The following is a 14,706-nucleotide window of genomic DNA, read 5'->3' as shown; positions in this document are numbered from 1 at the left end:
TGAACATAATAAAAACCATATTGTGATATAAAAATTCAAAGTGAGAATATGGAAAGCTACTGTACTCTCTCTAACCACAAGATTTCCTCCAACAGCTACCTGTGACACTATACTTCCAGACATGGAAGAAACCGTCAGTTGGATGAGGAGTCGGTTTTAACTTCTAACACAAAATTTACGCTGTGAATATACAAAAAAAAGTAAAAAAAGAAAACAAGAAACGAAAAGAAAAGTTCAGAAATCTTGAAAGCCTTCGAACCTACGTGATGAGACAACAACCTATATAAGGGGATTATTGCCGATTCATTCCTCGTTCACCTCAGCCGAGATTTCGGCCTCCATTGCATTTTCCATCACAGGTGATGATTGGTCTTGCTCAGGAGGTACTGGCTGCATTTCTGATTTCTTCTTCTCTTTGAGAATCACCTGCCTCGGCATTACCTCTAGTAGAAAGCTTCCTCCATTCCATGCAGCTGCTGAAATCTTGAGTATTTGGAAAACCAGATGCAATTCATAGGACAAGAAGATGGGGACTGTGAGTGCCATGGTTGCCACAGTAAATATAGCTTGCAACAGAGTGTACATTAGTAGGCGGTTCTGGTCCCCAAGCAAACCACTCAATCGCCACCATATATTGTTTGCTTTCTGGGCTTTTTTTGACAGTTCCCTGTCAGCCAAAAACAGCAATCAGAAGAAAGTTCATAAAGTAAAACAAATTACGATTGTATGCACAATAAAATCCGACGAATATAGTTAAACCAAATGCGCGCAAATATGCATGTTGAAAGAGAACTCCGAACCTGTAAGAAGTCATGACTTCAGGATCTCTTAAGAGCCTCTGCCGACGTAGGACATCGACAATGAGAAAATAAAGAGCCTGCCACAGGGTATAAGCAAACAAGGGCACCCAGAACAACCATGTCATCAGGTAGGATTTGTCTTCCACTCCATACGGCCATGAGACTCTGCGGGAAGTTTCTTCTTGATGCATGGCTTCAAAGGTTGCAGGATTCCACCACCGAATAGTGAAGAAAAACCAACCCTGAATGGAAAAATACTTGTCAATTCTGGAAAGCAAGTGATGATTGATCAAAAAAATTAAACTTGGTAATTCATTTAAAAGGGCTCCATTAGCCAGTCCATGCTGGTTTCCAAGAAAAAATAACAGCTGTTCAGAGCTTGAAGTTTCTCATGTTCATTAGATTTATCAAATGGTTGAGGGATGCGATTTCAAAACTTCATATAGGTTAAAAAAAAATTTGACAAGTCCTTTCCTAGATCGAGACAAAATGGAGCACATTGATCCAGTCGCTAATTAATAAGTTTTTTTTTTTATCTATAAACTTGAGATGACAAAGCATAATGAAACTGGCATGAGTAATTTGGACGCTGTAAGAGTCACATTGGTCACTCCACCATCTCCCAGTTTGGTATTTCCATCTTTACCAGCCCAGAACGCAGCAGAAGTTCAAAAGAGATAATATAGATGGAAATATTATTACAGCGATAGGTGAAATACCATATTTGTGATTTTTAACTTTCCAATATTGATTAACACGTCAATATGCATGGTTTCACTTCCTTAAGATGTGTTCTAAACAAGTTGACCTAGAGAGGAGAAGGACAATCTCACCAGGTAGAAGATGTATTAGGGCACTAACAAGTTTGTCAACAGAACTAAAAACCAAGCTGCAACGCCAAACAATCAATGCCCATGCCATTGGTCCCTACAGCAGCATTTAAATGAGTGAGAAGGACAAAGTGAAACCTCCAACAATTAAAAGGTTTGAGTTACCACCAGCATATTCTCTTACTTCAGCAAATGAGAAGCAAACCATGAAAAGCTTTTCATTCTTTGGATATAAAAGGATGTAAACCAAGAATATGGTATTGGCATAATAGCAAAAATCCTGAAACCCAAAAAAAATGATGTCAATTGATCACTTGTCAGTTCTTGTCAACCTAGTAGGGAAATAAACTTAAAAGGCAAAGGTTTTGTGATTAGATATCTCAATTTTTTTAAACCTCTGCAAATCACACTACTTCAACAAGCGTACACAACTTGACAGAGCGGCTAACTAATAAAAACTTCTTGAACCCGTGAGAAGTAACAAAAAATAGACAAGAGAGCAGCATACCAGAAGATAATAATGCGATTTCTTGAACCGATAGTATATCCACCGAAGAGGAACAAACGTGATATAGAAGAAACAGTACGCATAAGGAATATCTTGTGGCCCTGAACATTTAACAAACAAATCAACAAAGTAATTCTCAAAACAACTGACAGTAACAAATTCCATAATCAGACAGTATATTATTACTCACTCGCTCCCAGAAGGAAGCAAAACCCCCCGAAGCCAAGAACACCAAGAAGATGAGTCACCTACAGCGACAAAAAGAAGAAGAAGAAGAAGCAAATCAAGTTGATATCTTTTGCTGTGAACATGCTCATATAATAATAATAATAAAAAATACCATACATCACAACAGAAGACAAAAGGGAGACACAATTTCTTTTCTATAGCAAAACCAACCAATGTTTATATGAATTGAAAAAACAAGACTTTCAAGTTTCAATGAAAATCCAACCATGGAACGAATAAAATAAAGCTTACAAAAGGGCGAACCTTATTAATAAGACTTTCATGTTCCCCGGCTTGTTTGGCAATCTTAACAGCCTGTTTAGACAGGATCTCTTTCGTTTGAGCCACTTTCTACACCAAAAACAAAGTATGCCCACAACGTCAAAACAATCAGAATCACTAAAACCAAAAAGAAAAACAGAGATTTGAATGTTACCTTAGATCGGTCCTTGAGCCTCTGTTTGACCTTTTCAAATGAATCCCCATTTGTTGTGCTTATTTCCTCCAAATGCTCTTCGTTGTTCGACATTTTTCTGTTACTATTTGGTTTCTTTCTTTCTTTAGTATTGAAAATAAGGAAAGAGACATAAGAGAGAAAGGCGAAGAGGAAAGGAGGTGTGCTAGTTATATGGAGACACGGCTTGTTTAGTACGGTTTGTTGATTCGCAAGATATTTTTAAAGTGTTTTAAATAAAAATATATATTTCTTAGATTTTTTTATATTAAAACAATATCTCAAAAAATATTAATATATTAATAAGAAAAGCATCTTTCTTTTTTAAACTACTGCCTTTTACTCTAATTATTAATGCTAATTTATATTTGAGATTAGGGATCATCTTTCTACTAATCACCAATTATTATTCTTCGAACAATTATATCTTGGGTAAATTAAGGATCGTACTTTTGCTGGAATGTCCCACTGCCTTGCCTGCCTCGTACTATATAGAAAGAGGACAATACTACTTTCGCTGCCTGTGTTTTGCTAGAAGGCTACACTATTTTATTTTTTTGCGCAAAAAACATATATATATATATATATATGGCTTAGGTTATATAATCAGTTGAATAAGCTGAGTTTATTTTAATTAGATGATAAACAAATAGAAAATAATAATACATGAATCAAATTAAAAAAAAAATGATTAAGATAATTTGGAAGAAAAGTTATCAAAAAAGAACAAACAATATATCTCAATTTATATCTCATTGAATACGGAAAAATGAAATATGATAAAAAAAATTAATTATGGTTATCTCAAATTAGAATGGCAAACTTATAACCTTGGTAATCAAGGCCGAGCCAACTTGAGATATTCTGCTAAACTTATAATTCAGATCATAAGATTGAAAATAACTTGATTAAAAAAAATAAAGAGAGATTATAAAGCCTTTTCTTTTTTTAAAAAAAAAAAACTTGTGTTTACTTTTTAAACCAATGACCTAGGTTATTAGATCTATAACACTTTATCTGAAAATAATCATGAAATTCAATTTCTAATTAATCAAATATTGAAGAATGAAATTGAAAAAAAAATCAATTATACAAAAAGAATTAACGGAATAACAATTAAAAGAATAAGGAATAAAATTAAAATACAAAATAAGTTTTAAATTTGATTGAAAGGTAAAATTGAAAAGAAAAGTCAATTTAGCAAAAGAACCAAAAAATTAAAATAATGAGGATCACAATTAACATAAAAAAAATAAAGAAAAATGTTTGATTGAGGGGTAAAATTGAAAAGAATAATAACTCTTACAAAAGGGGCAAGAAAAAAAATTAAAAATCAAAAATAATAAGGATGAAATTGAAAAATATAATACCATGGATTTGGATTGAATAATGAAATTAAAAATCAATAAAACTTTTATAACAAGGCAAAGAAAAAAAATTAAAAATAAAAAGAATAAAGACTGAATTGAAAATTATAATATTTGGTAAATTGAGATTGAATGATGAAATTAAAAACAAATAAAACTTTTACAAAATAGAAAAGAACAAAAATAAAAAAAATAAAAAACAAAATATCAACAACAAAAAGAGATAAGCTATAATTTTTAGGGGAGGGAAAAAACAAAAACGAAGAAGACAAAGACTGATAAGTGACAAATCAAAATCAACACCGACACTCTTCACTCCACATGGAAGAAAACACAAAAGAATGGCATTTTTGGACATCTAAAAGCATTGCACGTAAAGTGCATGAGTGCCTCCCTGTACCATACTCGTGCATTTTTTTATTATTATATGTAATCAAAAACCAAATTGTCTATGAGTTGACATGATAATAACGGAAAAACCATTGTGAAAAGATGAAAAAAAAAAAAAGCTACTTAACTTTTTTTATATTTGGTCAAATATAAATTGTTCCTCAGCTAATATTATAATAAAAAAAAAATACCTCAAGAGGCATTTTTTTCCTTTTAATGGCAATCTAGTTATTTTCATTGTACAATTGAGACGAGAAAAGACTTATTTTTCTCCAATTAATTTAATAGCAACTAATAAATCATGTGAAAAGACTTTAATGCCCTTAAAAACTAGTGTTAAAGTTTTTGAGTGGAGGGGAAAAATTATATTGCTCAAGTGAAAAGTGCCCTTTGAATCTGAAGATACGGTGTTTTTTTCAATGTTAATTACACTTTTTTAATTTTTATTATTAATTAGTAGCGGGGTTAAATTTATATCTTTTTATTAATAATATTTTTATGAGATATTTCTTTTGTTTTTATATTGTATGTTTAATGCGATTGATTAATAAATTTGTAACTCTTGAAAGCTTAGCTCGTGAAGTGAGTTATGCTCGTGAACAAATTAAGACTCAAGTAAGTAAGGTATTTTTTATTTTAATTCTTGACGCCATGTCTTAATAAAACAAATTTCTTCATTTTTTATTATCTAGGGAAAAAGGAAAGATATCTTAGTTAAATAGTTAGACATATATATCAATCTAAGCAGAAACAATTATAACTTACAAAATATTAAAGAGAATCTAAGATTTTAATATGTTAACTTATGTAATTGACGAGGAATTAAAGGAAATTAATTTTTCAAGAAGTTTTCATTGCTCTTCTTCTTTTTTCCCCAGTTTAGCAGGAGGCCTAATGGATTACTGAGCACACAATGACAAGTTTTCCTTCCTGGTTAAATTATAATTTAAAAAAATTATGTTCAACAAGGATGATAGTTTTTATCAAGAAAAAGTAATCAAATTAAATTTTTTTTAAAAAAACCGAAATCGAATTGAAACTGATTCAAACCGACCACTTTTGGTTCAGTTTTTTAAAACAAAAGTTGGTTCAAACCGGTATGACTTGTTTTTTTTTTTTTTTGATTCGGTTCGATTTTTTCAGTTTCAAATTTATAAAATCAAAATTAAATCGAACTGATCAGTTTTCTCCAAATTTTAATAATTTGTTTTGATTTTTTAAGTTATTTTTTCTTATTTTTTGACTTTAATTAATTTTTTTTATTTTTTTTTCTCCCCTTAGCGTTTAGTGCTGAATCTTGTTTGAAAAGAAAAAAAAAACAGAATGGAATAGGTAATTGTTAGATAAGTTTACACGTGTTAGGGTTCATGACGCTTGACCGTACAAAAAAAGATAAAATGGCTTTTGAGTACAAATATCTGTAATATTCTTGTTTTCATGAGGAATATTGTAACAGTGTTTTTTGTTGACTAATGTATTTTTTTTATTTTCTTTAAAATCGTTTTGATAAGATGCTTTTAATAAAATAATATTTTAATATATTTTTAAATAAAAAAATATTTTAAAAAACAATGGATAACATAATACCAAATATCTCTATTTCTGATTTCCTTCCCCTTCACTTAAGGATTAGAAAAGACACGAATCAACATTATTTCCTTAATTAATGATAAGTTCATTAATAGTTGAAGAGAGATATTTTTAAGGGTAGCGAGCAGCGACGTTTTTTTTTTTTTTTTTTTTTTTTTTTTGTGTTTTGGTGACCATGCATGATGATGACGTGTCATCTCTGGAATATTCGAGGCTGCTGATGACGTGCGGGCCTGCTTCACTCTCTATATTAAAATTACCACGTCACCCCTATTTGCTTACGTGGCACTTTCGTGATTGTTGACACGAATACAAAACTCGCACAGGAGAGGAGGTGGTCTCGCGTCTCGATGAGGGGATAAGGCCTTAGAGTGCAATGGCTAAGGTGAGAGAATGCGATTAATAAATTTTTTGTTTTTATATTTTAAAAATTTTTATTTTAAATTAATATTTTAATATTTTCAGATAATTTTGATATGCTAATATAAAAATAAAAAAATATTTTTTAATATATATATTTTTTAAAAAAATTATTTTCTTGACTATTTGAACTAAAAGTTCAGGATCTACATAAGACGAGGGCACCCTCATTGATATGGTCGAAGGGTGTGCCTCTATTCTTTCTTGTTATTTCACCCATGATTGGGGTACCTCTTATGTTTGATTTGGTACCCATTCATCTCCAACTTTTACGGTTCTACTTTACAAGGGCTTAGATGAGTATGAGAAGTTATATCAACCTTCTCATAGGTGTGGTAGGACCGAAGTTAATTTATTTGTTGTAGTTATTTTGTTGCATTTTATTCCAGCCATCCTTTGCGAGACCACTAATATGTTTATCCATCTTATTCCAACCCAGTCATCCATTTGTTGTAGTTATTTTGCTGCATTTTATTCCAGCCATCCTTTGCGAGACCACTAATATGTTTATCCATCTTATTCCAACCCAGTCATCCATTTCAAATGTCATTAGCTGTAGCTAATCACAATATACACCCAGTTATCCCTCTCGGATGCCATTGGTTGTAGCTAATCATAATATACACACTCGGTCATTCATTTTGGATGCCGTTAGTTGTAGCTAATCATAATTTCCAACCCGGTCATCCATCTTGGATGTCATTAGCTAAAGTTAATCATAACATACACACCTGGTCGTCCGTCTAGGATACATTTAGTCGAAGGTAATCATCAACATAACCCGGTCATCATTCTAGGATGTCATTAGTTGAAGCTAATCATCAATATAACTTGATCACTCTTCTAGGATGCCATTAGCCGAAGCTAATCGTAATACTCATTCGAACAATCTATAACAATCTAGCATTCCCTATATCTAAATAATAGATCCTTCATAATACTCATACAAACATTCCATGACAGTTGAACATTCATTATAACACAATATTAGATCTTTCATAATGCTCGTTCAAACATTCCACAATGGTTAGCATTCATTATTATACAATAACAGACTCTCTGTAATACTCATTCAAACATTTCATAACAGTTTAATATTCTCCATAACAAAATATTATATCATTCATAATACTTATACAAACATTTCATGACAGTTTAATATACACTACAACACAATAATAGATCCTTCGTACTACTTGTTCAAGCATTCTATAATAGTTTGGTATTCATTATAGCATGATAACTTATCTTTCATTATGAATTCATTTCGGGAAATTAACATTATACTAGAAGGGAGTGGAAGCCACCTACTTGTTCCTCTTATGGGGTGTCCTCATTCGGTCAAAGGGTTGATCCCGGTCGCATCACCTGATACATCAAATGATCATAAATCAGTATATTTGCATTTGATAATCACATAACTCGTCACCATATATATTCCAAGAATACACATGTTCGCATTCAAGTGTTCCACATACTACATAATCATATCATGAAATCGTTACAAGCATTTAAGTTATTTCTGAAATGGAAATTTATCATGGAAAATCAGTAGCAAAACCTGATTCGTTGGTGACACAAGATTTGATAGCAAAAATTGATTTACTGATGACACAGGATGCGGCAGCGAAGCTGATTCACTAGTGATATAGAATTCGGCAGCAAAAAGTGATTCGCTGGTGACACATTATTTGTCAACGAAAACTAATTCACTGGTGACCAATATTTGGTAAGCAATCCATTTCTACGACTGGCGTAAGAAATCATTAGTGTACTTAGTCTGTTGTTAACTCAGAAATCATTGACAAAACTTTGTTGTTACAGACCCAAAAATCATTAACGCAATCCAGTTCTACGACTGACGTTGAAATTGTCAATGCACATAGGCTACTACTAACACATAAATTGAATCCAAAATGAAGTGAATACTGACCTCAAAAATCAAATAAAATGTTGAGAAGATGCTTGATTTTAACAAATTCAAAAAAAAAAAGATAATATTAAAAGAAACTAAAAAATGTAGCAAAACTACCGTAGAAAAAAAATGTTGTAACCCTAAACACGTAGCAGTATGGATTACAATAGTAATTTTACATTTTTTTTTGTGACTCAAGTTTTTTTTTTTTTTTAATTTCATCATTTTCACACTAAGTTGATTTGGGAATGATGGTTTGCTTCGATTGGCTTCGCATGAGATTCTCATAGTGTCAAGACAAAAATTTAATATATGGTTGATGCTTAGTTTGGTAAAAGAAAAAAATCAATTTTATTGATTTAAAATAATTAAAGCTTAGGGATTAATTCTAAACTTGCTAAATTTAAGGATTGATTTGAATGAAAATGAGAAAGAGTTAATGATGCTTATATAGAAGAAAAAAGCGTGCCATCATTTATGAAAAGTCATTGCATTGTAGCAATATGTGTGCAACGACTTTTGATCTCCATAGATTTCCTTTCTTGGTACCATTGGAATCCTCACAACAGAAGCTTTCATCACTAATTGCTTGTGTTGATGGAGGCTCTCTAATTTGGCTTAGGTAAACCATTGTTCTTTTCCTTATTTTTTTTCATCTCTCATTTCTTTCTTCTTGCTTTGGTTTTCACATTCGGAACTCTCTAAAGTACCAAAGTGGCCTCTCAAAATTTTTTATGTCAAATTTGATTTTGATTCTTTTGATGGTTGTTTTTATCAATATTTTTTTTTTCAATTTCATCTTTCAATATTAAGTTGGTTGGGAATTAGGTTTTATAATTTTTTTTTTTATATGCCTTCTATAGGGTAACACGATCTTATAAAGAAGGTTCACTCTAGTTGATTCAGTTCTTTTATTAGGTTCTTTTTTTAAATTATTCTTTTTTATTACCCTTCAACATTGAGTTGATTTGGGAATACGAATTCATAATTGTTTTTTTTTTTTTTTATCTCTTTTTGATGGGGGTTTTCAGTCTTATGATCTAGATCGTGAATTTAACGAATTAACTCAGGTTTATTCATGCCCTTTCTTTTATCTTTAATGGATTTTTTTTCAATTTTACCTTTAAAATTGAATTGGTAAGGAATCAAACTTTGTCGCGATTTTGACATAATTACCTGGATTGACTTGACCCATTTTTTTTTTGTCCTTCAATATTATGTTGATTGAGAATACGACTTCATAACTTATTTTTATTTTTATTTTTTTTATGAGATTATCACAGTCTCAAGATCTGAGTTATAAACTTTTTAGGTTAACTAGGATTAGCTTGAGTAGATCTAATATTTCATCATCTTAATAAATTAAAAAGGGAGTATGTCCTTATCTAAATATTTAAAATAGATATTGTCCAATATGCATCATATTTTAGGTTCACAAGTAAATTATTTTTCTTCTAGAATACACATTGGCGACACCTTTTTACGTTTAAAAAAAATGATTCGACATGGAATGTAGCACAACCTAATAATCTAGTAGCTAAACTAAATTGGGAAAAAAATATAATAAAGAAATAAAAGAAAGATAAAGTTGTAAAGACAATAAAAAAAAAAAAGCAAGGAAAGATAAATAAATGATAACTTGTAAAAGATAACTTGTATGATGAAGGTAAATTGCATATAAAGAAATGTGTTACAAGACTTGCTGTTGTTTTTAATAATTGGATGACCCTTTTATATTATCACACAAATGAAATCCTACATTAAATACAATCCCTAACTCTAGATAAATTTTTCATAACTTATTAAAAGTTCATAACACGAATCCCAATACAATTCTTATTCTTATAAACACGTCTTCTTTCTTCGCAATCATATATTTCCTATCTCGTAGTTGAACTCTTATATTTATTGTCAATTGTTTTTTTACTATTTGCTCGCGTCTTTTAGCTTTCCTGGATGATCATGATTTCTAGCTCCCTTGGTTAATCAGTTTTTAACTTTAATTGATCTGGACTCCTTCTAGACATGGTTAAACTTTATTGATAGTGAATAGCTATTGTTCCTACTTCGTCAACACATATATATATATATTTATCTTTATGTAAATAACACTCCACATGTTCTTTTATTTTAGAACAAATGAAAGAATATCTTTTTGTCATTTAAATACATTACTAGTATAATCAATATTAGTTGTTGTTTGATATTGCATTTTCAATTATATATGGTGCGTTTTAAAAATATATTTATCTTGAAAAGATATTAAATTAGTATTTTTTTTAGTATTTTTTTATAATTTTAATGTGCTGATATCTAAAATAAAAAAAAAATATTTTTAAATAAATATTCTGCATTACAATAGCATATCCGTCCAAGCTTTTACGTTTCCGTTGGCAAGGAAAGTCAGGCAATAAAATTTGTGGTTTTTTAAAAGAAAATTAATTATAAATATATTTCATTGATTATCCGCTCGTATAAAACAAAACTTAGATAGATATACAAAAATACCAATAGAAACGGACATACTCATAATTTCTCTTTGCGTGTTTATTTGAATTGAGAGGGAACAAATGAACTTGTTCAAGTTCTTGGAAACTCGAAAAAATCGATTTGGCTTATAATTTAGATTTAAGAATCGATTTAAACCCCTAAGGAATTCACACAAATCTTCCGTTTCTTTTTGTTCAACAGCCTTAGGGAATTCAACTACTATGAATAAAATAAATTTATCATCCAAAATCATATAGTATATAACATAAGAACCCATTTGTTTTTTTTTTTTTTTTTTTATAACTCGAGGTGTCCGGGCCAGCTTACGTGCACCACGATTAATCTCCGGGCCTACTAAACACCTTGCAAGCCTAGTAGACAAGTAAGACACTACGAGGATGACAGACATACACAGAAATAATCAAACTCAGCTGCAGAAAAAGAAAACAAGTCTCTTCCCTTACTAGGCCGATATTGATATGATTGATTCTATACCTAAATTAATAATTTATTATTTTATTATCTTATCACTTTATTTATCTTTATTTTCCTTTTTTTTTTCTTTCATGTACATAAAACTATCTCATTTCCTTAAACTTATATAGGTTGCAAACAAACAATAGAAATGAAATGGAGAACGGAGAGCTATATTCTAAACTCATTTTTTTATTATTATTATTATCTAGTTTTATTGGATTGGGGAAAAAAATGGAATAAACCTCTTATATTTTGATTTAATTAAATAAAAAATAAATAAATCACAAAAAAATTTAGAAACATGTAGATCTTGAAGAAAAAAACTTCTTATACTGCATATTTATACATTTACTCGCAATTCTAATTTAAATTGATTGATTTTGTTAAAAAAAAATTATGATAATAAATAATATAGTTTAGTAATTATAAAATATGTAATTACTTAAATGTATCAATAAAATCATTCGATTATTTTTGCTAATGATTCTAACTAAAATCCATTTTTTATGTATAAAAAATTGTATTTTCAAACGATATCAGAATTTGAAATAATTATGAAAAATTGTCAATGCATATGTTAGAAATTTTTATGAAAAATCATCAACTTCTTATTCTATATATTTATATATTTAATCATAATTCTGATTTAAATTGATTGATTTTATTAAAAAAATAAAATATTTTATCTAATTAGTTGTTTTTTCTTGTCTAATTTTTGCTTAAGTATACTTCCATATCATATATCTACCGTATATGTTTCTATTACTAGAGAGTTTTGTCGTGTTTTTCTACCTTTTAAAATATAAGTGTGTGCTCATGAGACCATGCATGTCAGTTTTTTTTTAATCGAGATCTGTTTATGTTTTGTGTTTAAAAAAATATTTTTGAAAAAATTTAAATTTTTTTATTAACTTTAAATTAATATATTTTTAGTATTTCAAATCATTTTGATGTGCTAATATCAAAAAATAAATTTTTTAAAAATAAAAAATATCATTAACATGTATTTTTAGCACGAAAAGTTATTTGAAAAACAACTACAACCATACCGCCAAACAAAATAAAGGTTCACATATTTGTCTCATATCCTTAAAAAACAAAATTGCTATATAATTTAAACATCCTAAAAATCTTTCTAATTAATTTTTATCTCTTAAACTATCTTGAAATTTGTCAGTTAGTTTTTTTTATCCTATTAATAGGTTTAATTTGTCAATCATTTATGTATTTTTCCTATTGTTTTTTATTATATTGTGTGGGTATAAACCTTCTTCGATACCATTTTGATTTACTTATAGTTTGTTTTGAAGTGTAGTTGTGGTTGCTTTTCAAAGTATTTTTACTAAGAAATGTATCAAAATAATATTTTTTTTTATTTTTTAAAAAATTATTTTTGATATCATTGCATCAAAATGATCTAAAAACATAAAAAAAATATTAATTTAAAAATAAAATAAAATTTAAAATTTTTTAAAAAAAGCTTTTGAAACGCAAAAATAAACAGGATTATATATATATATAATTTAATATATTTTTTAGATTATATAGTTTTGGTTTTATAGTTTCTTCTTCTAAGTTCTTTAAGCTTTTGGTAATAAAACCTTTTTAAGTCTTGTTTTTCTATTTTCTTAATTAATTCAACTAACAATTACTTGTTTATTGTTATCAAACATATACCAGCGCATGCTTGTACGATGTTATTATCTTCATCTTCTTCTGTATTTTTTTGAATATATGGTTCCAGATCAATCTTCTTGTGTTTCATAATTTTATTCTTCTTGTTATTGTTCATGTTGAGATTCCGACTCAGAGACAAGAATTTAAACTAATAATTATTCTCTTATAAAATATTTTATTTGTAATTTTCTAATTTTATTTTTTAATGGGCATTTTATCGCATAATAACATGAATATGTACATTTCCAACATATTATATATTTTTTAGAAGAGTTTCCTCTAGATTTTCCTTTCTTATTTCATCTTCCTTGATTTGACTTATACTATTTATGATCATTATTATTATTATTATTTCTTTTAAAAAGAACCCTAATTCTCTTATAGTTTCTTTATTCTAAAATTGAGTTTTCTTATTTAACTTCATATATCAGCACACAAGGCTAAGGATTCATTATTTATGTAGTTAATAATGTCTCCATATGTTAGTATGTCGTACAGAATCATGATTTTAATTGGTTTCTTATAGATCTTCTAACTTTTTTGGCAAACAATCCAGAAATAAACCTTTCTTTCCATGAGGGTACTGATTAATTATAGGCAGTTCTTGTGAAATTTCTTGAGAAAACCATATCATTATACCATCTCAAGTCATTTTATAATCGGGCATGTTAAATTTGAAAGAGTTTCTTAGGCTCTTGGTTGGAATTGGACAGCTTCTCCAACCAAAAGTTCATCTTCTTGTTGCATTTATAACTACGCTTTGTGCCATTCATTAGTGGATGTTCTATCGTAGGTTGCTTGACCCATTTGAGACCTGTTATCATACTGAATGTCTGGGAAAGCTATGTCTTCGGTAGTAATTGCAGGTTTTAGGTAATGGTCGTTTAGGCCTTGGATTTCTAGTTTTAATAATTTTCAAACTTTAAAATAGTTCTGGAACCTTCTATGAATCATTATTATTTATTATCATTATCTTGAGTGATCATTGTTTGAAAAAATAATATAAATAATAACTTAAGATTTTAGTGATCATTGTTTGAAAAATAAAATAAATAATAATTTAGGATTTTATCAAATAGTTTAAATTATTAGGTTGAGATAGTTCTTTGACATGATATTAGAACATTGATAATTAAACGGTCACGAGTTCGAATCTTATCATTTTCATTTATTTGATTAAAAAAAAAAATCAAGCACAAAATAATATGAGTCTTTGTAAATTAAAGTTTAAAAAACTTTCACTCAAAGAAATATATCAAAAAATAATATAAATAATATTTTAAAAAATTTAACAATTTAAATGGTTGGATTAAGAAGCATGAAAACTTTTAAATCCATGTTTATTTGTGATGATTGTATACACGAAGAGTTTGGTATTGAAGAGGTGGAGAGTGTCCACAGGTTGAAGAAAGATCTGTTATTGTTGTAATGGGCTTTTGAGAGGATTCAAATTGTACAGAGACACTGCCATTAAGGCTTTGTATTAGTCTAATTTTTTTATTTTTTTTAATGTTATGGTAATATTCTTTCCAAGTGCCGAAGCTTGTTATTTCTTCCCAT

The 14,706-nt window shown here is 29.0% G+C and overlaps 1 protein-coding gene across 1 annotated transcript; it reads right to left on the bottom strand.

Annotated features, from left to right (window-relative positions):
* LOC118036556 (glycerophosphocholine acyltransferase 1) lies at positions 1-2,993 on the bottom strand. The gene is made up of 8 exons (XM_035042273.2): positions 2,803-2,993; positions 2,631-2,717; positions 2,329-2,386; positions 2,139-2,239; positions 1,815-1,910; positions 1,626-1,727; positions 801-1,042; positions 1-667 (listed from the first exon to the last, which is right to left on the bottom strand). The coding sequence occupies exons 1-8, from the start codon at positions 2,893-2,895 to the stop codon at positions 304-306; spliced, it is 1,143 nt and encodes a 380-aa protein (XP_034898164.1). The 5' UTR covers positions 2,896-2,993; the 3' UTR covers positions 1-303.
* Between the last annotated feature and the right edge of the window lie 11,713 nt (positions 2,994-14,706).

This window comes from Populus alba, chromosome 6 (assembly GCF_005239225.2).
Source record: "Populus alba chromosome 6, ASM523922v2, whole genome shotgun sequence".
NCBI classification, from domain to species: domain Eukaryota; kingdom Viridiplantae; phylum Streptophyta; class Magnoliopsida; order Malpighiales; family Salicaceae; genus Populus; species Populus alba.
Note: the sequence above shows the minus strand (reverse complement) of the source record. Positions and strands in the feature narration are given on the sequence as shown.